At 39.8% G+C, this 22,057-nt stretch overlaps 1 protein-coding gene across 1 annotated transcript; it reads right to left on the reverse strand.

Annotated features, from left to right (window-relative positions):
- Positions 1–827: 827 nt before the first annotated feature.
- Positions 828–1,547, reverse strand: LOC127118060 (dormancy-associated protein 2-like). The gene is made up of 2 exons (XM_051048201.1): positions 1,379–1,547; positions 828–1,233 (listed from the first exon to the last, which is right to left on the reverse strand). The coding sequence occupies exons 1-2, from the start codon at positions 1,488–1,490 to the stop codon at positions 995–997; spliced, it is 351 nt and encodes a 116-aa protein (XP_050904158.1). The 5' UTR covers positions 1,491–1,547; the 3' UTR covers positions 828–994.
- Positions 1,548–22,057: the final 20,510 nt, after the last annotated feature.

Consider the following 22,057-nt stretch of genomic DNA (forward strand, 5'->3'; position numbering starts at 1 on the left):
CCCGGAAAATTTCAGAAAATTCATCGAACAAATTATAGTTTCCTTTCGCTTTCAATTACAACAATCAAATAAATCCTATCCAACAAGATACATCTTCATCAATATCTTCATTATTCATCAATATCTTCATAAAAAAACCTGTCGAACAACAATGTTCTTAGCTTTAGCAAAGAACTACATTTGTTGCTTTACAAGAACCCATTTCAAATTATTTTTTTTTTAAAACTTTCTCAATATCTTACCCAATATAACTCTTAACATAAGGGGAATGAAACTTACATAATTTACGGATTAATATTAGAAATAAATTAATATTTTTCAATTCTGCTGTTAGTTCATTCAAAACAATTAGAGAAAAATTAGATCAATATTAGAGATTCTAAGAAACAAATTAATATTTTTCAATTCTTCAAAATCAAATACCAGGTCTCTACGTTTTGCCCTAACACTAGTTTTAGTAATTTAACTCTTTTTAGTAGACATGAAAAGGCCCCGACAGCTTATCCAACCAAAAAAATGGATAAGATGAAATCAAATAAAAAATCAATATCACTCTACATTTATTTTATATAAAACTTATATATTTTAAGTAACTAAAATTATATACTTCGATTTCCTAATTAAAAAGAAGCAAAACATAGCGTAATGGTAAAAAATAACTAAACATAAGCACAAGGGATGCTGCTGATAGCTAGATGGCACGGAGAGTCATTACACGAAGTCATTAACATAACAAAAATACAAACAAGAAATGGATTCTGTAAACAAATCGACGAATTTTCTTACACAAATCAGCGGAATGGATTATATAAAAGGAGGCAAAGTACTAACAACAACGATGATATTTGATATATTACACAGAATAACACATTCACCACTTTTTACTCGAAATGAAACTCATGTTCACATATACATAGTGATTTATCTTAACTTTTTTTGTTGAACACCCAACATTATTTATTACACTTAATACATGCATGCATGCATGATATAATCAGTTACCATTGTTGGAAACACCACCATGTCCACCTCCACCACGATAACCACCACCACCACCATGATTGTATCCTCCTCCGCCTCCATGGTTGTAGCCTCCTCCACGACGATTGTAACCACCGCCGCCACCATGATTGTAGCCTCCTCCACCACGATTGTAACCACCTCTACCATAAGGTTCGTAGCCTCCCCCGTTATATTTGGTATCATTTAGTTCATCTGACCTTTCAACAACCTCTGCATACATACCATAATTTGTGAATTATTAAATTCATAAGAAATAAATCTTTAACATTATAGATAACCCCTACTATTTAATAAGTTTTAATAAAACAGCATATGTAGTCATATTTTGGAGACTAAAATAAAAAACATAATATACCATCTTTTGTATTAGTTGAAGTCTCGGTTAAGTCCCTAGCTGACGCTTGTGAAGAAATAAGAAGAACCATGGCCAATAGACCAAGGATGAGAATTGCTATTTTGGAATCCATTGTACTCAACTCAAGATCGATTGAAATGTGATATTTGGTGGGGAAGGATGAGAAAATAGTAAGAAAGTGTGGTCTATATATAAGGGAAGGAAGTAGAAATTAATACGGAACCTTTACTTGGTAGTTGGGATAGAGCTAATCTGTATTAATTCAATCCTGTCTACTTGCTATTAGGTGAAAGTGACCGTTTGAAATCATAGTACTGCTAAATACTAGGTATCTCGTGCTACCTTGTGGTGCTGCTATCCAAATAATCCACACACATTATTATGGTGGCCCAACTCGCCACATTTGAAGAACTTGACAAAAGTGGGAGTCTCTCTCCCATTTGATTTTTTCTCATATGAAGCTCTCTATATCCCTTTATCAGTTAGAGTACTATACGACTTTCTATGATACTGATTCTTTATTTTCCTCTCACTAAGACTCTTATAGTGAGTGGAACAAGTCTTGCAGTCCTCATCATAAATCCTACACTTATTTGCCAATGTAGGAAACGTGCGAATCTCCTGATCGCCAATACGCCGCTTAATCTCAGGTCGCAGTCCGTTTTCAAACTTAACGCACTTCGACCCCTCCACAGATGCACCATTGTAGTGTGGACAAAACTTCACAAGTTCCTCGAACTTGGCAGCATACTTAGGAACGATCATGTTTCCTTGCTTCAACTTAAGGAATTCATTCTCCTTCTTGCTACGCATATCCTCAGAAAAATACTTCTCCAGGAATTGCACTCTAAACACCGCCCAAGTGATCTCAACACCAACAACCTCTAGTCTTTGGCGTGAATTGCGTCACCAGTCTTTGGCTTCTTCAGATAACATGTGAGTTCCAAACAATACTTATTGTTCCTAGTACAAACTGTAGCAGTAAATTCATGATCATCAAGCTATGGATAAGTTAGACATCAAATAACAAGAGTCGCCACCGCGTTTTTATTGTTTCCAAGGGAAAAGGGAAAAAGTATGAACAAAACCCAAAAGTAAGAAGTTTTCAAATCAAAACTAATAAAATGTCAAAGATTACATGTAAGGGGGTTGGTTATATAGAGAGAAGGTGTTAGCATCCAAAGTGTCCTAGGTACTCCTATGGAGCCCTTTTTGTGTGCATATGTATTTGATACAAAAATAATGTTTACAAACAAATAGAATGGGGGGATAAGAAAAGAATTCATTAATTATATTTTTGTGTTTGACAAGACCTTCGGACTTGTCCCTACGTACCAACATAAAAATGAGGGATCAAAACCTCGTAGTTCGTGATACAAATTTCAAAGTGGATGCATTGTTTTTAAAAAAAATTAAGTTTGAAAGGCACAAAGGCCTAAAAATAGTTTGAATGAGTTAGTTCTTTTTTGACTTTTTTGAAAGTTAGGTCAAGTATAGTTAAATTTATTTACAAATTTGATTTAAGAAAAGAAGTTTGAAAATGCAATGGCATAAGGCCAAAGTTTCTATCTTTTTGCAAAGTGGTCAAAGTTTAGAACAAAATAAGTTCAATCAAAGAAGATTTTGAAAAGGGAGGGAGAGATTTTGAAATTAAAGAAATGGGGAGAAGATGAAGAGAATAATCTTATGCACAAAATTAAAAGTTAAGAGTTGAAAAGATCCGATCAAATGGGTAGCAATCCAATAGACAAGAATGTCAATAGAAAACCAGAACACCCTTGGACTTTTAGAATCAAGCAACACACAAATGCACAATTATATTATCTTGAAGAGCAAGGCATAAAATAAAGATAGCCAAATCCAAGCTTTAGCCATTCCATGATCATCTTCAGATTAGCTCATGTAACAGATGGATTCCACAAGTCACAGGTTTAAAATAACAGCTTCACAATGATCATGTTGCAGATGAACTCAGAGGGATCTTGAATAATGTATCAGATGAAGTTCAAATTGCAACCACTTGGTTTCACAGAAAGTTGGCATTGGCCAAGTCCTTTAGCATAGGAATGTTGCCTAAGTTCTAAGTCCATTTGTCCAAGATAAAGTCAACAGTCCATAGTTTTTTTTTTAGGGTTTTTGTTATTATTATGTACATTAATGGTCAAAGACCACACAAACAAGAAAAGTATACACAAACAAGATATATCACATAATATGGTCCAAGTGGACAAAGTGAAAATTGCGTTAACATAAACAATTAGAATGGTAAGAATAATGGCAAATGAATAAAGGCTAAAATTAAATGGCATTAAAGTAAATGGTCTTGAAGTTAAAAGTTTGTTGTTAATGGGTTAGAAGTTAGTATTGTTTTGCTTTTGCTTTTCATTTTTAGACATTTTTTGGAGAACACTCAACCCACTTATCACAAGCATGGATCCTTGAGCCAAGACATCTTCCAAAAGAAGGAAAAAAGACCAAGTTTCCATACAATACCTGTCGCATCACACGAAAAACCGGCGGGAAAAGAAAGAACAACAGAGCCGCCACCGTGCGTTATTTATCCCAAAAGAGGGAAAGGAAACGCTCAGAGTAAACCTGGGAAAGAACATGGTCTCGCGACCAAAGAGAATGGGTTCGGGAGTCGGTTATGCGAAGGGAAGGTATTAGCACCCCTACGCATCCGTAGTACTCTACGGGATCCACGCACACTAGAAAGGAAATTGGTTGCTAAACACTGCTCAAACATTCACACACACTGGCTGAAAGAAAAGAAAGAGACTGACTGAAACTGAACTCGGCAGGATGTCGCATCCTGGGCCTACTTAGTCTATCAGGCATAGACATCAGAGTCGAAGTAGTTCGGACTGGGGAAACGACACATGCTCGCTAGGATATCGCATCCTATGCATACGTATCTTCTCGGACGAGAGAAGAATCAGAGCATTCGTAGCTCGGCTAACACGCACACAAACAAAGAAACAGGCAAAGGCAAACGTGGAGCCTGACTGCCAATCACTGGACTTACATCAGCATCCGAACCTAAACACACGCAAAGAGGCAAACGTGGAGCCCAAATGCCAATCACTGGACTTACATTGACATCCGAACCTAAACACACGCAAAGAGGCAAACGTGGAGCCCAAATGCCAATCACTGGACTTACATTGACATCCGAACCTAAACGCACGCACACTGGAACCCAAATGCCACTCGATGGACTTACATCGGCTTCCAAGCACACAACAACACAACAGGTTAATAGGGAGTCGGGGACTCGAGCCTATAACTGTCAAGCACATACTCAAACAGACAGACAACAAATTGCTAAGGAGTCAGGCACTCGAGCCTAGCAACTGTCAAACAACACACACAAAAAAGAAAAAGGGCGCCCGGAGAGATCAGCTCAATCTCCTGCCTACATACTTCATCTGGTATGAAGATCAGGGCGATGTAGTTCCCCTACGCAGGGATACAGGACTAGCCTAACCAGATAACAGAGGGAGACACAACTAGGGAGACTACGACTCGAGCCTAGATGTTATCATGCAAATCATCCCTAAGTTAAGGTTTCTAGCTAAATGGCACGCGGGCCAACCTATCCTAAGTATGGCTCACACAGGAAGCAAGCCACACGCACTTAACTTGCACAGGAAGCAAGTCAAACAATCCTATCTTGCACAGGAAGCAAGTCAAACAATCCTACAAGCACAGATAGCACACGCTATACACAAACAAGTGGCTCAAACAAGGGTTAGGTTTTAGTCAAGGGGTCATATCAACCTCAACAAACAAACCTCTGGAACTGGGTGAATGCGCTCTTAACCTTGCCATTGAGGGGCTAAGGTGAAGCAGATGAAAGGTGGGTGAAGATAAGACTTCACAGCTCTTATCCCTGGCCTGGGAGAGCTCAAGACAAGAATGTGTGGGTTCAGAAAGTGGGAACCCTTCTACACATTTAAAACTGACTCAACTGTGCAATTGCACAAGATCTTGGGTTTGTATCTGCAATGCATCAACACAGTGGTGTGAGCAAAGCAGATGACACACTGAATAGCGGGGGATAGATTGCATATCCCTACCTTCCACCAATTGCCTCTTCACTTAGGAGGACTTTGACTCTATGCAAGGACAAAGTTAAACATCCACAAACATTGCCTCTTAAGGAGGACTTCAGACAGTTGCCTGGCCAAGTAACAGGCCAGGTCTTCCAGACTACATGAAGTAAAAGAGACATACCTCAATGCAAATTGCTTATACAAGCAAAGCAAAGCAAAAAGTTCACAAGGAACTAAGCAACTAAAGCACCTGAAACAGTCAAGCAGATGTTAGTATACCACTTCAGACAAAGCAGACAGGAACAGATACCAACAGTCAATTAGAGGCACATGGATGTGCAAAGCACAAGGCCTAAGGCATGTGAGCCCAGCCACCTACAAAACACACAAGTTAGTCATGGTGTTTAGGCAAGCTCAATCAAAAGAATTGGTCTCAATGGCCATTTGATGGTCAACCTGAAAACACAAGCTCAAAGGTGAGTAACAGGACCACTAGGACAAGCCTGGGGTCAAAAATGAATGGAAAAGTCAAAACAGCAGAGGATGAGTATCCAAAATCATGTTCCAACAATCAAGAAACAAAACCAATTGGGTTCACATTCATATCAATCATCATCATCATTTCATGAACCATTTAGGTCAAAGTATGGCAAACAGAAGCTCATAGAAGTCAACAGCAAGACTTAACTCAAAAGCAATCTAAACATTTTCCAAAAATCACCAAATAAATCATGATCAATCCTCACACATAGCATGGTAAGCATATCAAATTTCATCTTATTTGGACAAGTGGAAGGCAGTCAATGAAAATCAGAAAGTCAAAGCCATTTTGAACATGCTCAAAGAAGTCAACCAAACATGCATCAACTTAGAAAAATCATAAGTCAAGAATGGTGTATGATAAATGAATGGGATCAAAACCATGGCAAAGATGAGGATGTCTAGTTATCACATGTCAAATTTCGTGTCCATCCAATAAAGTATGAGAATTTCACAAATGAAATGGGAACATGTGTCACACAAAGTCAACAATTGACTAGGCAGGGGAGAAAATCTCAAACAATTAGGAAATGCCACAAATAATTCCAAGAAAATTCACATGTAAACTAGACATACAAGAGTAGGTTCATGCAAAAAATTGGATCAATTGAAGGTCATGAAGCATGGTAATGAAAATCATGAAGTTGGACATCAATGGTGTGACACAAATTGTCACACCCTAATTCAAAAAATCATAACTCACAAACCACAAATGATAAATTCACAAACTCTGCACCAAAATCACCATGAGTGTGTCTAGTTTAAGCACAAAAAATTTGGGAGCCATTGGATACATTCTCATCATTTCACAATTGATTTGGCAAAGTGTACAAAATTTGGTCACATGCCACAAACCCTAGCAACATTTAAAATTCGACCATGCAAAAATTCTGGAAAATATATGACAAAATACTAGAGATCAAGATGGACATGATGCAAAAATTCCCAATGAATTTGGAATTAAAATGAGGAACTTATGATTTTTGGAAGATTGAGTAATTAAATGAAATGAACATTGAAGGCGAAGCCCTAATGCACGAAATCCGCAGGAAAATCCGCGGATGGCTATGCAGGTCGCGGATAAATCCGCAGGTAAAACGCAGCAACATGAAGGTCGCGGATAAATCCGCAGGTAAAACGCAGCAGCATGAAGGTCGCGGATAAATCCGCAGGTAAAACGCAGCAGCCCAAAAACAGCAAGGTTTTCTTCATCACCTTCAACTTAATTTTTCCAGAAACCCCAAAAGGTCCCAAAAACAACATTTAAACATATTTTCATGAAGATCTAACAGCCCCTAACACGAATCAACATGCCATTTGTCTAAAAACAACAACAACATCAAGAATCGAACAAAATTAATCATGAACAACAAACTTTAAAACTCTCGTTCTCTCTCATTTCTCGATGGTTTTTCACGATTCAAAGAGCAGAATAAACAGCAAGGCAAGCTCTTCATAAAGCATAGCATCATTTAGAGAAAAGAGTGATTCGAATCCTTACTTATTTTTGAAGAAATCCACGAAACAGTTGTTGTTTGTGTTATAAGCTAAAACAGATGCTCCAAAGGTCTTCAAAAGATGAATGATGAAGAAGGTTTTGCTTGAGATAGCTTGGTTTGGATGCAATCTCACTTTGCCATTAATGGAGCTTGGAAAGGACAGTCCACCAAGAGCTCTTACAGTTGAAGAATGGAGTTTAAAAAAGGTTCAACATGTTGCTTGGATGTTGTTTCAAACAAGGCACGGCTTAGCTCTTTGGAAGTTTTTGAAGATTTTTGGAAAAAATGCCAAAGATGAGGTTTCTTAGAAATGAGTGAGTTTTTTTTGTGTTTGCTGTCCAATGTGGTTTATGTGCCTGCTATTAGGATTGGTTTGACAGAAAAAATGGTGCACAAAAACTGCTATGTGTGAGTACAAAGCATGGCCATGGAAGTATGGATGAAAGTGTCCTTTTTGCCCATTTTCAAGCAAATTAGTATGGCCTCTTTTGCTGGTCTTTTGGCTGCACAATGAAGCTTCAAATGACAGCAAATGTGCTTCCAATTTTCTGTTTTCAAAGTACAAAGCAAGGCATGGTGGATAGCATGGGGTAGCATGGTTGAATTTGTACTTTTCTTCCAATTCAAGCAACTAAACATGGATACATGATGGGTGCAAGTACTGCATAATTTGAGCTTGCAAACATGTTTTAAATGATATTTCTGAGCTGTTCCAATTGGCCAAATGTTAGAAAAATGTTTATATCAAAAAGTCAACTCTTGGTCAAACTTGCATTTAAATGAGAAAAGTCAAAATATGCCATTTTGATTGGTGAAGTTTTGGCTCATGAAATTTATATTTTTGGAAAGAGGGGATCAAATGTGACTTGTAGGAAAAAACCCCACCAAAATTGGCCAAACGGTTTGAGAGATATGCCCCTTTGAAGTTCAAGATTTTCTGAAATCGATTCGATCATAACTTGCCAACCACACATGGGAATTAAGAGTTCTAGGACTTTTTGGAAATGGGAGAACAAGATCTTCAACTTTAATGTTGGGCAAAAATTCATTTGAGGCTTGTATCAAGATGTAAGTTTGAGGATCAAGACTTTCCATTTATGGCAGGTTTCAGTTACAGGCCCAGTTTCCATTTTGGGAAATTTTTGATCTGGCTTCAAATTCTTCCATGATGGTGTTTGACATGATATATGATGACTATTTGACCATGAATGAGCCCTCATAAACCAATTCCAATCATCAAATCACTGATTAAATGGACAGTTGACCAATAGTTGACTTTTAGGGTTTCTGACTGATTACGCATTGACTGATGAATTCCAAACTCTAAGTCCTTGATAATTTGACTTCAAATGATATCCCAAGTTGTATGAACTCTTGATTATTGATCATGATGCCCAAATTCCACAAGAATGGCCACCATCCACTGCTTTGACTGACAGTTGACTTCCTTTGACTTTTGACTGTCTATGTATGAACTGATGATCTCCAAGCCTTCAACCCCTGACTTGATCACTTCAAATAGACCTCCTAGTCATGTGAACTTGTTGGACAAACCCTAGGGCTTTGGCTCCTTGAGAAACAACTTTGCTTGATTGGTTGACTGATCAGGAGATTAGTTTGACCTAATTCTTGATTGGCTTGCACTTGAGGCAACTGAAGCAATGCAAATGTTATGCAATGGACCATGATATGCTATGACCTAATATGAAAATGTATGTACAATGATAGGTGCAAATTTGAGGTGCTACATCTGCCCCTATTCAATCAGCTGGGAACCCGAATGGATGAGAGCAACGGCTGTCAGACTTTCAGGGTAAACAGGGATTGAATACCAAGAACCGTAGAATTTGCACAATACAGGGATCCACCAATGGAAACGTCCACTGGGATTTGATATTTATTACTGGGTATATATTTTTGGTTTTGTTTTCAAAGGGTACGGCCACATCCAGACATCACAACGATGGTGAATGGGAACAACAAATCACAACTAGATGCCAACGGACAACTAGGAAAAACTCGACGTTTATCGGGACCAACGGAGAGGTAACCAGACGCTATTGAATAACTGGGAGGGATACAACCATACGTCAACGGACGAAATGGGAAAAACTCAACGTTTACCAAGACCAACGGAGAGGTAACCAAACATTAATGAATGAATGGAAGGGATACAACCATACGTCAACGGACGAAATGGGAAAAACTCAACGTTTACCAAGACCAACGGAGAGGTAACCAAACATTAATGAATGAATGGAAGGGATACAACCATACGTCAACGGACGAAATGGGAAAAACTCAACGTTTACCAAGACCAACGGAGAGGTAACCGAACATTAATGAATGAATGGAAGGGATACAAACATACGTCAACGGACGAAATGGGAAAAACTCAACGTTTACCAAGACCAACGGAGAGGTAACCAAACATTAATGAATGAATGGAAGGGATACAACCATACGTCAACGGACGAAATGGGAAAAACTCAACGTTTACCAAGACCAACGGAGAGGTAACCGAACATTAATGAATGAATGGAAGGGATACAAACATACGTCAACGGACGAAATGGGAAAAACTCAACGTTTACCAAGACCAACGGAGAGGTAAATCCACATGGGGACAGGTACAACTAGACGTCATAGGACGAATAGGAAAAACTCGACGTTTATCGACACCAACGGAGAGGAGACCACTTCACTTGGGAAGGAGGACACAACCAAATCATCAACGGATGATCGGGAAAAAACTCGACGTTTATCGACACCAACGGAGAGGAGAAAACTCTACTGGGGAGAGTGAACACAACCAAATCATCAACGGATGATCGGGAAAAACTCGACGTTTATCGACACCAACGGAGAGGAGAAAACTCTACTGGGGAGAGTGAACACAACCAAATCATCAACGGATGATCGGGAAAAACTCGACGTTTATCGACACCAACGGAGAGGAGAAAACTCTACTGGGGAGAGTGAACACAACCAAATCATCAACGGATGATTTGGGAAAAACTCGACGTTTATCGACACCAACGGAGAGGAGGAAAACTTCTTCGATCTGAGAATCGGAAATTGGCCTGAGTGCCATAAGTACATCGACCTGATCGTCGGAAACTTCTTCGGTCTGAATACCGGAAAATTGGCCTTGTGCCATGAGTACATCGACCTGATCGTCGGAAACTCCTTCGGTCTGAATACCGGAAAATTGGCCTTGTGCCATGAGTACATCGACCTGATCGTCGGAAACTCCTTCGGTCTGAATACCGGAAAATCATAAGTACATATTATCTATAGCCGTCAAAACGTAGATAATACACTCGCATGGAAGATTATCCATAACCGGGTTGTAGGTTGTGAGATGGATAAACGACCGAACAGAAAGGCATCGGGGGACCAGACTAGGTATGCAAAAGATGACCAATCAAAAGAGGATAAAGTTGCTAACTTGGAGCAAGTATCCAAAAAGAAAGTGAAGACCCAATGGGGACAATACTGCTTGATCAAAGCAAGTATCCAAAGGGGACAAGACCATTAACCACAAAGAGGGGATTACATCTACCGGTTTGTAGGCAGAAAACCACGGAAAAGTAACCAGTCATCATCGGGATGAGCACAAAGGGTTAATTCCAACAAGGGGAGGAAAGTGGGATTTTACAACTACCAGCTTGTAGGTAGAAAACCACAAAGATAGGACTTACAACTACCAGTTCGTAGGTAGAAGCCAACAAATTCCGCTGAGGATGAAATGAATGAGTGCCGGTGGTGTGCCACTATTCATCCATGCCCCAGGGCAACACAAGAGACAGTTAACAAGAAGCCAATTTAGGATCGATCCAAAAAGGCAGACTGAATCAAGACTCATCCTAATGAGGAAAGAACTCAATAGGGAAAACCCATCCCATTAGGTAGGGAACGGAAGCAACCGTCATCCACGAGGATGTATCTCAGTGGGGAAATGGCAGGAAAAGATTGACACTTTCTGCTTAAGGGGTAGACTCTACATGGAGAGATCAGACACACCCATATCTGCTTAAGGAAAAAGACCCAAGCTGGCAAGACGCTAACAATTGGGGAGTAACACTGCTGGGGATACCCACTCGACTGAGGAATCACTTGTTGGGAAAACACCAACCTCTCAACCATGCTGATGAACCCAATTCTGAAGCCGATCCAATGGCGCGATGCTAAACTCTTTCCAACAACCCAACCTCGGCTGGTCGCCACGGCCTAGGGCTAACGGATATGCTTGCAATGTTGATGCATGAGTTTTTTTTTCCTTTACACAATGCCCCATGATTATGGAAATGCTATGCACTAATGATGCGATATGCTATGCTTATCTAAATGATGAATGCATAAACACACGTCTCCTTCAGAGACAACACCGGGGAACTCCAGGAACTGTGCTGGGGAATGGTAAAGCGACTTCACTGGGAGGAAGACTCAGCCAATCTTCAGATAGGACAAACCCTGCTTTGGAGAATGTCTGTTACTCCGCTAGGGATAACCCACGCGATCCACGGGTAGAATCAATTCAGCTGGGGATGCCGATATCGGTCTACTACAGAAACCCGTCCAATCCACTGGTAGGATGAACTCTGCTGGAGAAATAAATGCTACTTCACTAGGGACGACCCAACCAGTCCATATGTAAGAGAATCACTGCTGGAGATGTATTTCATGAGACCCGCTCCACTCGGGGAACTTGCTGAGGAAAACCACACCATTCTGCTGAGGAGAACAATCCTTGTGGAGAGAACAACCATAGTGGCGAGAGTAACAACTCTGTCGAGGATGATAGCACGTCATATCATACGGGAGATGAATTCCCACAAACCTGCTTGGGATAAGCACTCACGGCCACACTGGAGATGATAGCATCACAAAACCAATTGTTGGGGAACACACTAACAGTCTACTGATAAACTCCACTAGGGGACTCCCGGGGAAAATAACTGCCAGGCGCTCAGCGGGGATTCTCAACTGGGGAAATCTGCAAGCATAGGCCTGCCGGGGAGAGGAGAAGACTGCTCTGCTGGAGAGAGGAACGCTAACGTCTTCAGCAAACACTCTGCTTGGGGAACTGCCCCACAAAAATATTTCAACAGCAACCTTGCTGGGAATGCCCCACGGTAGGGCTCAAACAAACCTATATTGGAGGTGCCCCACAATAGGGCTAACAGGGACCTGGAGGAAGAATGTTGTACTGCCGGGAACATGAAGATAAACAACTTCAACCAACACTGCACTGAGCAAATTCACTGAGGAGAGACCATACGAGGTTCTGCAGGACAAATATACAGTCATGCTCGAGATACGAACAATTGTCTTACCTGCTGGTAATCATACCACCCCCAGGAGAGCACTGTGGGTCTCCTAAGTATCCTTCCATCATTGTGAACGTTCACTTTGTTTAAGAACAATTTTTTTTGAAAAATTTGTTTACTTTGAAAACAATGATACTTCATCAATTAAAAACATGCAAAACATTTGTTGAGTTGAAACAAAAAGGAGTGCAAATAATTGGATAAAAGCTCAAATTAATGTGATGGAATGGTAGTCTGCAAAGGGCGAGACTCCATGGATCTGTACAAGTTTGAAATCGGTGATATATATTGGAGAGGGCTACATTGAACATAATGACCTTTCCTCTACCATTCTGAATTTTCGATGTATTCAGAGCTTCAGTCGACGACGAATCGAGAATCCCTGACGGATGACAGATATAGAGCACAGTCTTGTCAAGATGCAGTTACTTGCCAAATCCCTAATTTTTGCCTAGATTGCCCCAGTGTGAGGTGTTCAATCTAGCGGGATGCAAATTCTTTTTCAATGTCTCTAACTTTTGCCTGGATCGCCCTTTCGGGTTTTCAATCCACCGAGACGCTCCTTTTTGCCTAAGTCGCCCTTTGGGGTGTTCAACTTAGCGAGCTGTTTGATTTTTTCTTTTTGTTTAGGCGAAGTATTTCTTGACTGCACCAGGATTCACAGGACGAGTGAACTTCTTCATCCATTGTAGTAAGTGTCAGAACACTGCCTGAAGAGGCTCTTTTGACAACATGTGGACATTCATAGCTTGGGGGTTCACTTGCCCCTGGAATCGGGTATAAAAGACAAGACTTTCTTGAGCACAAGGTTCCTCGGAACACACGAGGCTTGATCTTCTTATCAAATGCTTTTTCACTCTCCACTGATATGACTGACCATAACACATGGCAGTTGATCTCTTCTTTTCGATCGAGTTCAACATCAGTCAACTTGGGACTTTGAGGGTGCTATTTTTTGTTTCTTTCTTTCTTTCTTTTTCTTTGGATTTGGATTTCTTTTGATTTGATTTTGCACCCTCCTCTTTCTTTTTCTTTTTTTTTTTTTTTTTTTTTTTTTTTTTTGATAATGGCCCAGTTGGCTGTTCTGCTGATTCTCGAGATGCAGCTGAGTGATCTTCTTTTCTCGCTCAAGAAGTCGGGAAATCTCGTCGGGAATCCCTTCAACATCATCTTCGTCCGCTTCGAATACAGGGAATTCAAAATTGGGAGATGACGTCCGATCACTATGTTCAATGGATTTGAGAAACAACCTGCATAAAGATTTTGATATGAAAAGCTTTTTTGAAACAAACAAGACAATCGTTATGCAGATGAAAAGATTGCTTTTATTCTTGTTTTTAGGTTTTTTGTGATCACCAATTTCATGCAAAAAGCAAAAAGGGAAAACAATTGGAAAAACAAATGTTTAACATGAATTATTTGAATGAAAATATCATTGCACAAAATGTTGCCAACAATGTCATCACTTCTCCTTTTGGCATGGGAGAAGGGCTTTTAAAGAAAGTGTTTATTACAAAGACTTATGAACAACTGTAGGAAAGCCCACAGTGACCCAATTGTGGCAGACACCACCAGGAATGGTGAAATTGTTCAAGTCCTCTGCGTCCTCTTCCAAGATAGCAGCATCCTCTTCTCCAGGTTGATCGTCATGGACGAATCCTCCACTCTTGAACAAATCTTGCTCATTAAGTGCCCCAGAACAGTAGCCAATACCAGCCCGGGATCGGTTAACCAGGAATAAATCCATCAACAGTACAAAGTCTGGCAAATATCTCTCTGAGTTCACGATTCTCTTGCTCAGGATGATCCATCAATCTGGCAGAGATGGCTCTGGTATAATACCGGCAAAGTGCGTCTTCAAAATAAATGAAGATCACAGGGTCAGACCACAGGACGGGAGACCGGAACAGAACCTGCTGATGCAAATGATGCATGAAGTGTTTATGCATATGCTTGTTTTTATTTCAAAGGAACTCGAGGGTTTTATTTGCAAACTTTGAAATATTTAGCATTTTGATCATATATGAGAATATCTCATCAGATATATCAGGTGAAAAAATTTTCCCGGTTTTTTCATGTTTTGAAATTTTTGCAAATAAACTCCTTTGAGTTCCTTGAAAATTTTCTTTTTTTTCTTTTTTTTCTTCCCTTTTTTTTTTGATTTCTTTTTTTTGATTTTTTTCATTGCGTTTCTTTTGAAAAATAAATATGCTATGATGCACATGATGCAGACTGGACTGGCTGGTTGTGCAAACTCCGACTAGGTCGAAGCTTCAGTCAAGATCAGAACATAAATCCAACTTATGGTCGAACTGATCACACTGTTGTCTGAACTAGAGTCACCAACAGAACCAAGTCACCAACAGAACCGAGTCACCAACGGTACCTGTAATGAATAACCCTTCCCCACTCACGGGTGTAGTCTAGGCCAGGGTAAAGCTGAGAGAAATGCAGCATAAATAACCTTTCGCAGAAATACTATCATATACACACCCGAAGTATGTAACGACAGTATCCCACCAGGGTCTGAACTGCTCGTGATATCAATGTTCCGCTAAGTGGCGCCATACCACCCGCTTCCCATGAATCACTCTATTCCTAGGTTTCCTAGATTTCACTCATAGCCTGGGTATTGGGCCTTTTACCTCGAGTAACTCCCACCCCAAACAGAGAAACACAGCCAGATGAACAGATGAATATGAATGAATGCAAACATTGATGCAAATAATAAATGCAAACAGTAAATGCAAATATATACAAAGAATGCAATAAAATAGAGCAGCACAAAGCAACCAAAGCCCTAACCTAGAGAGCGCTAGGAGAGACTCGCTTAGGGAAGATGGACCAGCACAGGTCAACTTCTCTATCTCCCCAGCAGAGTCGCCAGCTGTCGCATCGCGCGAAAAACCGGCGGGAAAAGAAAGAACAACAGAGCCGCCACCGTGCGTTATTTATCCCAAAAGAGGGAAAGGAAACGCTCAGAGTAAACCTGGGAAAGAACATGGTCTCGCGACCAAAGAGAATGGGTTCGGGAGTCGGTTATGCGAAGGGAAGGTATTAGCACCCCTACGCATCCGTAGTACTCTACGGGATCCACGCACACTAGAAAGGAAATTGGTTGCTAAACACTGCTCAAACATTCACACACACTGGCTGAAAGAAAAGAAAGAGACTGACTGAAACTGAACTCGGCAGGATGTCGCATCCTGGGCCTACTTAGTCTATCAGGCATAGACATCAGAGTCGAAGTAGTTCGGACTGGGGAAACGACACATGCTCGCTAGGATATCGCATCCTATGCATACGTATCTTCTCGGACGAGAGAAGAATCAGAGCATTCGTAGCTCGGCTGACACGCACACAAACAAAGAAACAGGCAAAGGCAAACGTGGAGCCTGACTGCCAATCACTGGACTTACATCAGCATCCGAACCTAAACACACGCAAAGAGGCAAACGTGGAGCCCAAATGCCAATCACTGGACTTACATTGACATCCGAACCTAAACACACGCAAAGAGGCAAACGTGGAGCCCAAATGCCAATCACTGGACTTACATTGACATCCGAACCTAAACGCACGCACACTGGAACCCAAATGCCACTCGATGGACTTACATCGGCTTCCAAGCACACAACAACACAACAGGTTAATAGGGAGTCGGGGACTCGAGCCTATAACTGTCAAGCACATACTCAAACAGACAGACAACAAATTGCTAAGGAGTCAGGCACTCGAGCCTAGCAACTGTCAAACAACACACACAAAAAAGAAAAAGGGCGCCCGGAGAGATCAGCTCAATCTCCTGCCTACATACTTCATCTGGTATGAAGATCAGGGCGATGTAGTTCCCCTACGCAGGGATACAGGACTAGCCTAACCAGATAACAGAGGGAGACACAACTAGGGAGACTACGACTCGAGCCTAGATGTTATCATGCAAATCATCCCTAAGTTAAGGTTTCTAGCTAAATGGCACGCGGGCCAACCTATCCTAAGTATGGCTCACACAGGAAGCAAGCCACACGCACTTAACTTGCACAGGAAGCAAGTCAAACAATCCTATCTTGCACAGGAAGCAAGTCAAACAATCCTACAAGCACAGATAGCACACGCTATACACAAACAAGTGGCTCAAACAAGGGTTAGGTTTTAGTCAAGGGGTCATATCAACCTCAACAAACAAACCTCTGGAACTGGGTGAATGCGCTCTTAACCTTGCCATTGAGGGGCTAAGGTGAAGCAGATGAAAGGTGGGTGAAGATAAGACTTCACAGCTCTTATCCCTGGCCTGGGAGAGCTCAAGACAAGAATGTGTGGGTTCAGAAAGTGGGAACCCTTCTACACATTTAAAACTGACTCAACTGTGCAATTGCACAAGATCTTGGGTTTGTATCTGCAATGCATCAACACAGTGGTGTGAGCAAAGCAGATGACACACTGAATAGTGGGGGATAAATTGCATATCCCTACCTTCCACCAATTGCCTCTTCACTTAGGAGGACTTTGACTCTATGCAAGGACAAAGTTAAACATCCACAAACATTGCCTCTTAAGGAGGACTTCAGACAGTTGCCTGGCCAAGTAACAGGCCAGGTCTTCCAGACTACATGAAGTAAAAGAGACATACCTCAATGCAAATTGCTTATACAAGCAAAGCAAAGCAAAAAGTTCACAAGGAACTAAGCAACTAAAGCACCTGAAACAGTCAAGCAGATGTTAGTATACCACTTCAGACAAAGCAGACAGGAACAGATACCAACAGTCAATTAGAGGCACATGGATGTGCAAAGCACAAGGCCTAAGGCATGTGAGCCCAGCCACCTACAAAACACACAAGTTAGTCATGGTGTTTAGGCAAGCTCAATCAAAAGAATTGGTCTCAATGGCCATTTGATGGTCAACCTGAAAACACAAGCTCAAAGGTGAGTAACAGGACCACTAGGACAAGCCTGGGGTCAAAAATGAATGGAAAAGTCAAAACAGCAGAGGATGAGTATCCAAAATCATGTTCCAACAATCAAGAAACAAAACCAATTGGGTTCACATTCATATCAATCATCATCATCATTTCATGAACCATTTAGGTCAAAGTATGGCAAACAGAAGTTCATAGAAGTCAACAGCAAGACTTAACTCAAAAGCAATCTAAACATTTTCCAAAAATCACCAAATAAATCATGATCAATCCTCACACATAGCATGGTAAGCATGTCAAATTTCATCTCATTTGGACAAGTGGAAGGCAGTCAATGAAAATCAGAAAGTCAAAGCCATTTTGAACATGCTCAAAGAAGTCAACCAAACATGCATCAACTTAGAAAAATCATAAGTCAAGAATGGTGTATGATAAATGAATGGGATCAAAACCATGGCAAAGATGAGGATGTCTAGTTATCACATGTCAAATTTCGTGTCCATCCAATAAAGTATGAGAATTTCACAAATGAAATGGGAACATGTGTCACACAAAGTCAACAATTGACTAGGCAGGGGAGAAAATCTCAAACAATTAGGAAATGCCACAAATAATTCCAAGAAAATTCACATGTAAACTAGACATACAAGAGTAGGTTCATGCAAAAAATTGGATCAATTGGAGGTCATGAAGCATGGTAATGAAAATCATGAAGTTGGACATCAATGGTGTGACACAAATTGTCACACCCTAATTCAAAAAATCATAACTCACAAACCACAAATGATAAATTCACAAACTCTGCACCAAAATCACCATGAGTGTGTCTAGTTTAAGCACAAAAAATTGGGAGCCATTGGATACATTCTCATCATTTCACAATTGATTTGGCAAAGTGTACAAAATTTGGTCACATGCCACAAACCCTAGCAACATTTAAAATTCGACCATGCAAAAATTCTGGAAAATATATGACAAAAAACTAGAGATCAAGATGGACATGATGCAAAAATTCCCAATGAATTTGGAATTAAAATGAGGAACTTATGATTTTTGGAAGATTGAGTAATTAAATGAAATGAACATTGAAGGCGAAGCCCTAATGCACGAAATCCGCAGGAAAATCCGCGGATGGCTATGCAGGTCGCGGATAAATCCGCAGGTAAAACGCAGCAACATGAAGGTCGCGGATAAATCCGCAGGTAAAACGCAGCAGCATGAAGGTCGCGGATAAATCCGCAGGTAAAACGCAGCAGCCCAAAAACAGCAAGGTTTTCTTCATCACCTTCAACTTAATTTTTCCAGAAACCCCAAAAGGTCCCAAAACAACATTTAAACATATTTTCATGAAGATCTAACAGCCCCTAACACGAATCAACATGCCATTTGTCTAAAAACAACAACAACATCAAGAATCGAACAAAATTAATCATGAACAACAAACTTTAAAACTCTCGTTCTCTCTCATTTCTCGATGGTTTTTCACGATTCAAAGAGCAGAATAAACAGCAAGGCAAGCTCTTCATAAAGCATAGCATCATTTAGAGAAAAGAGTGATTCGAATCCTTACTTATTTTTGAAGAAATCCACGAAACAGTTGTTGTTTGTGTGTTATAAGCTAAAACAGATGCTCCAAAGGTCTTCAAAAGATGAATGATGAAGAAGGTTTTGCTTGAGATGGCTTGGTTTGGATGCAGTCTCACTTTGCCATTAATGGAGCTTGGAAAGGACAGTCCACCAAGAGCTCTTACAGTTGAAGAATGGAGTTTAAAAAAGGTTCAACATGTTGCTTGGATGTTGTTTCAAACAAGGCACGGCTTAGCTCTTTGGAAGTTTTTGAAGATTTTTGGAAAAAATGCCAAAGATGAGGTTTCTTAGAAATGAGTGAGTTTTTTTTGTGTTTGCTGTCCAATGTGGTTTATGTGCCTGCTATTAGGATTGGTTTGACAGAAAAAATGGTGCACAAAAACTGTTATGTGTGAGTACAAAGCATGGCCATGGAAGTATGGATGAAAGTGTCCTTTTTGCCCATTTTCAAGCAAATTAGTATGGCCTCTTTTGCTGGTCTTTTGGCTGCACAATGAAGCTTCAAATGACAGCAAATGTGCTTCCAATTTTCTGTTTTCAAAGTACAAAGCAAGGCATGGTGGATAGCATGGGGTAGCATGGTTGAATTTGTACTTTTCTTCCAATTCAAGCAACTAAACATGGATACATGATGGGTGCAAGTACTGCATAATTTGAGCTTGCAAACATGTTTTAAATGATATTTCTGAGCTGTTCCAATTGGCCAAATGTTAGAAAAATGTTTATATCAAAAAGTCAACTCTTGGTCAAACTTGCATTTAAATGAGAAAAGTCAAAATATGCCATTTTGATTGGTGAAGTTTTGGCTCATGAAATTTATATTTTTGGAAAGAGGGGATCAAATGTGACTTGTAGGAAAAAACCCCACCAAAATTGGCCAAACGGTTTGAGAGATATGCCCCTTTGAAGTTCAAGATTTTCTGAAATCGATTCGATCATAACTTGCCAACCACACATGGGAATTAAGAGTTCTAGGACTTTTTGGAAATGGGAGAACAAGATCTTCAACTTTCATGTTGGGCAAAAATTCATTTGAGGCTTGTATCAAGATGTAAGTTTGAGGATCAAGACTTTCCATTTATGGCAGGTTTCAGTTACAGGCCCAGTTTCCATTTTGGGAAATTTTTGATCTGGCTTCAAATTCTTCCATGATGGTGTTTGACATGATATATGATGACTATTTGACCATGAATGAGCCCTCATAAACCAATTCCAATCATCAAATCACTGATTAAATGGACAGTTGACCAATAGTTGACTTTTAGGGTTTCTGACTGATTACGCATTGACTGATGAATTCCAAACTCTAAGTCCTTGATAATTTGACTTCAAATGATATCCCAAGTTGTATGAACTCTTGATTATTGATCATGATGCCCAAATTCCACAAGAATGGCCACCATCCACTGCTTTGACTGACAGTTGACTTCCTTTGACTTTTGACTGTCTATGTATGAACTGATGATCTCCAAGCCTTCAACCCCTGACTTGATCACTTCAAATAGACCTCCTAGTCATGTGAACTTGTTGGACAAACCCTAGGGCTTTGGCTCCTTGAGAAACAACTTTGCTTGATTGGTTGACTGATCAGGAGATTAGTTTGACCTAATTCTTGATTGGCTTGCACTTGAGGCAACTGAAGCAATGCAAATGTTATGCAATGGACCATGATATGCTATGACCTAATATGAAAATGTATGTACAATGATAGGTGCAAATTTGAGGTGCTACAATACCATGAAAGAGGAGAGACTTACAATCTCACTAACTAGAATGTTATGCCTTTTGTGTCACAAATTTAGCGCTATGTTAAGCAATAATAATTGGACTTATGTAGAAGTCACGACTATTTGAGGCCGGGCAATAGAATTTTGGTGTTAACGCATGTTAGAGACATAATATAATGGACTATGCTCATGAAACATACCACACACAAAAATAAATATGCAAAATAGGTGGCCTAATCTCATCCATACTCATGTTAATTTTTCAATCAACTAGCTTTAGGACTTTGAGATATCATAGGCCAAATGAGATGAATGCATAAAGAAGGGGAATGAGATGAAGAGGGAAGGGAATGGATCAAAACTCAAATTGATTAAAGGAGGACTTTTACCAAATTAATATCATCCATTCATTTTGGGAGATGGAATGTACATTCCATCCATCCCCTAAATCCAAATCAACCTTGCATTTATTCAAATTAAAAATACTAAAATAAGGCATTTAAATTAAATATGGTTTGTCAAATTCCTAAAACCTCATCAAAACACCAAAGAAATAACCATGAGATTTATCATAGGTCAAACAAGGTCAAAAGACCTTAGAGAAAAAATTTCAGAATTCTTAAAGACTTAAAAGTATTTTTAAACAATTAAAAAGAAACACAAAATCAATTAAATCATGAAAAATATTAATAATGATCCAAAAAATAATTTTAATTCATAATATGAAAGAGGAAATTATTTGAATTTTTTTGATGAAACTCTCATATTTTTTGGATCAATATTAAAATTAATATGAATTAATGAAAATAAAAGGAATAAAAGAAAATCAGAAAATAGCAAAAAAACGTGGACCACTTGATCTCCCTCATTAATTGAGGGGGCAAATCAAGTGGTCCTTAACGCGCTTTCCACTGTGGACTTAAGTCAATGCGCCACATGGATGGTAATCAGAACCAACACGTGAGATTAAAACAATTTAAAACAGATCAATGACTCTGAACACTTCCAGCACATCGCCAG

The sequence above is a fragment of the Lathyrus oleraceus genome, chromosome 2 (genome assembly GCF_024323335.1).
Source record: "Lathyrus oleraceus cultivar Zhongwan6 chromosome 2, CAAS_Psat_ZW6_1.0, whole genome shotgun sequence".
NCBI lineage: Eukaryota > Viridiplantae > Streptophyta > Magnoliopsida > Fabales > Fabaceae > Lathyrus > Lathyrus oleraceus.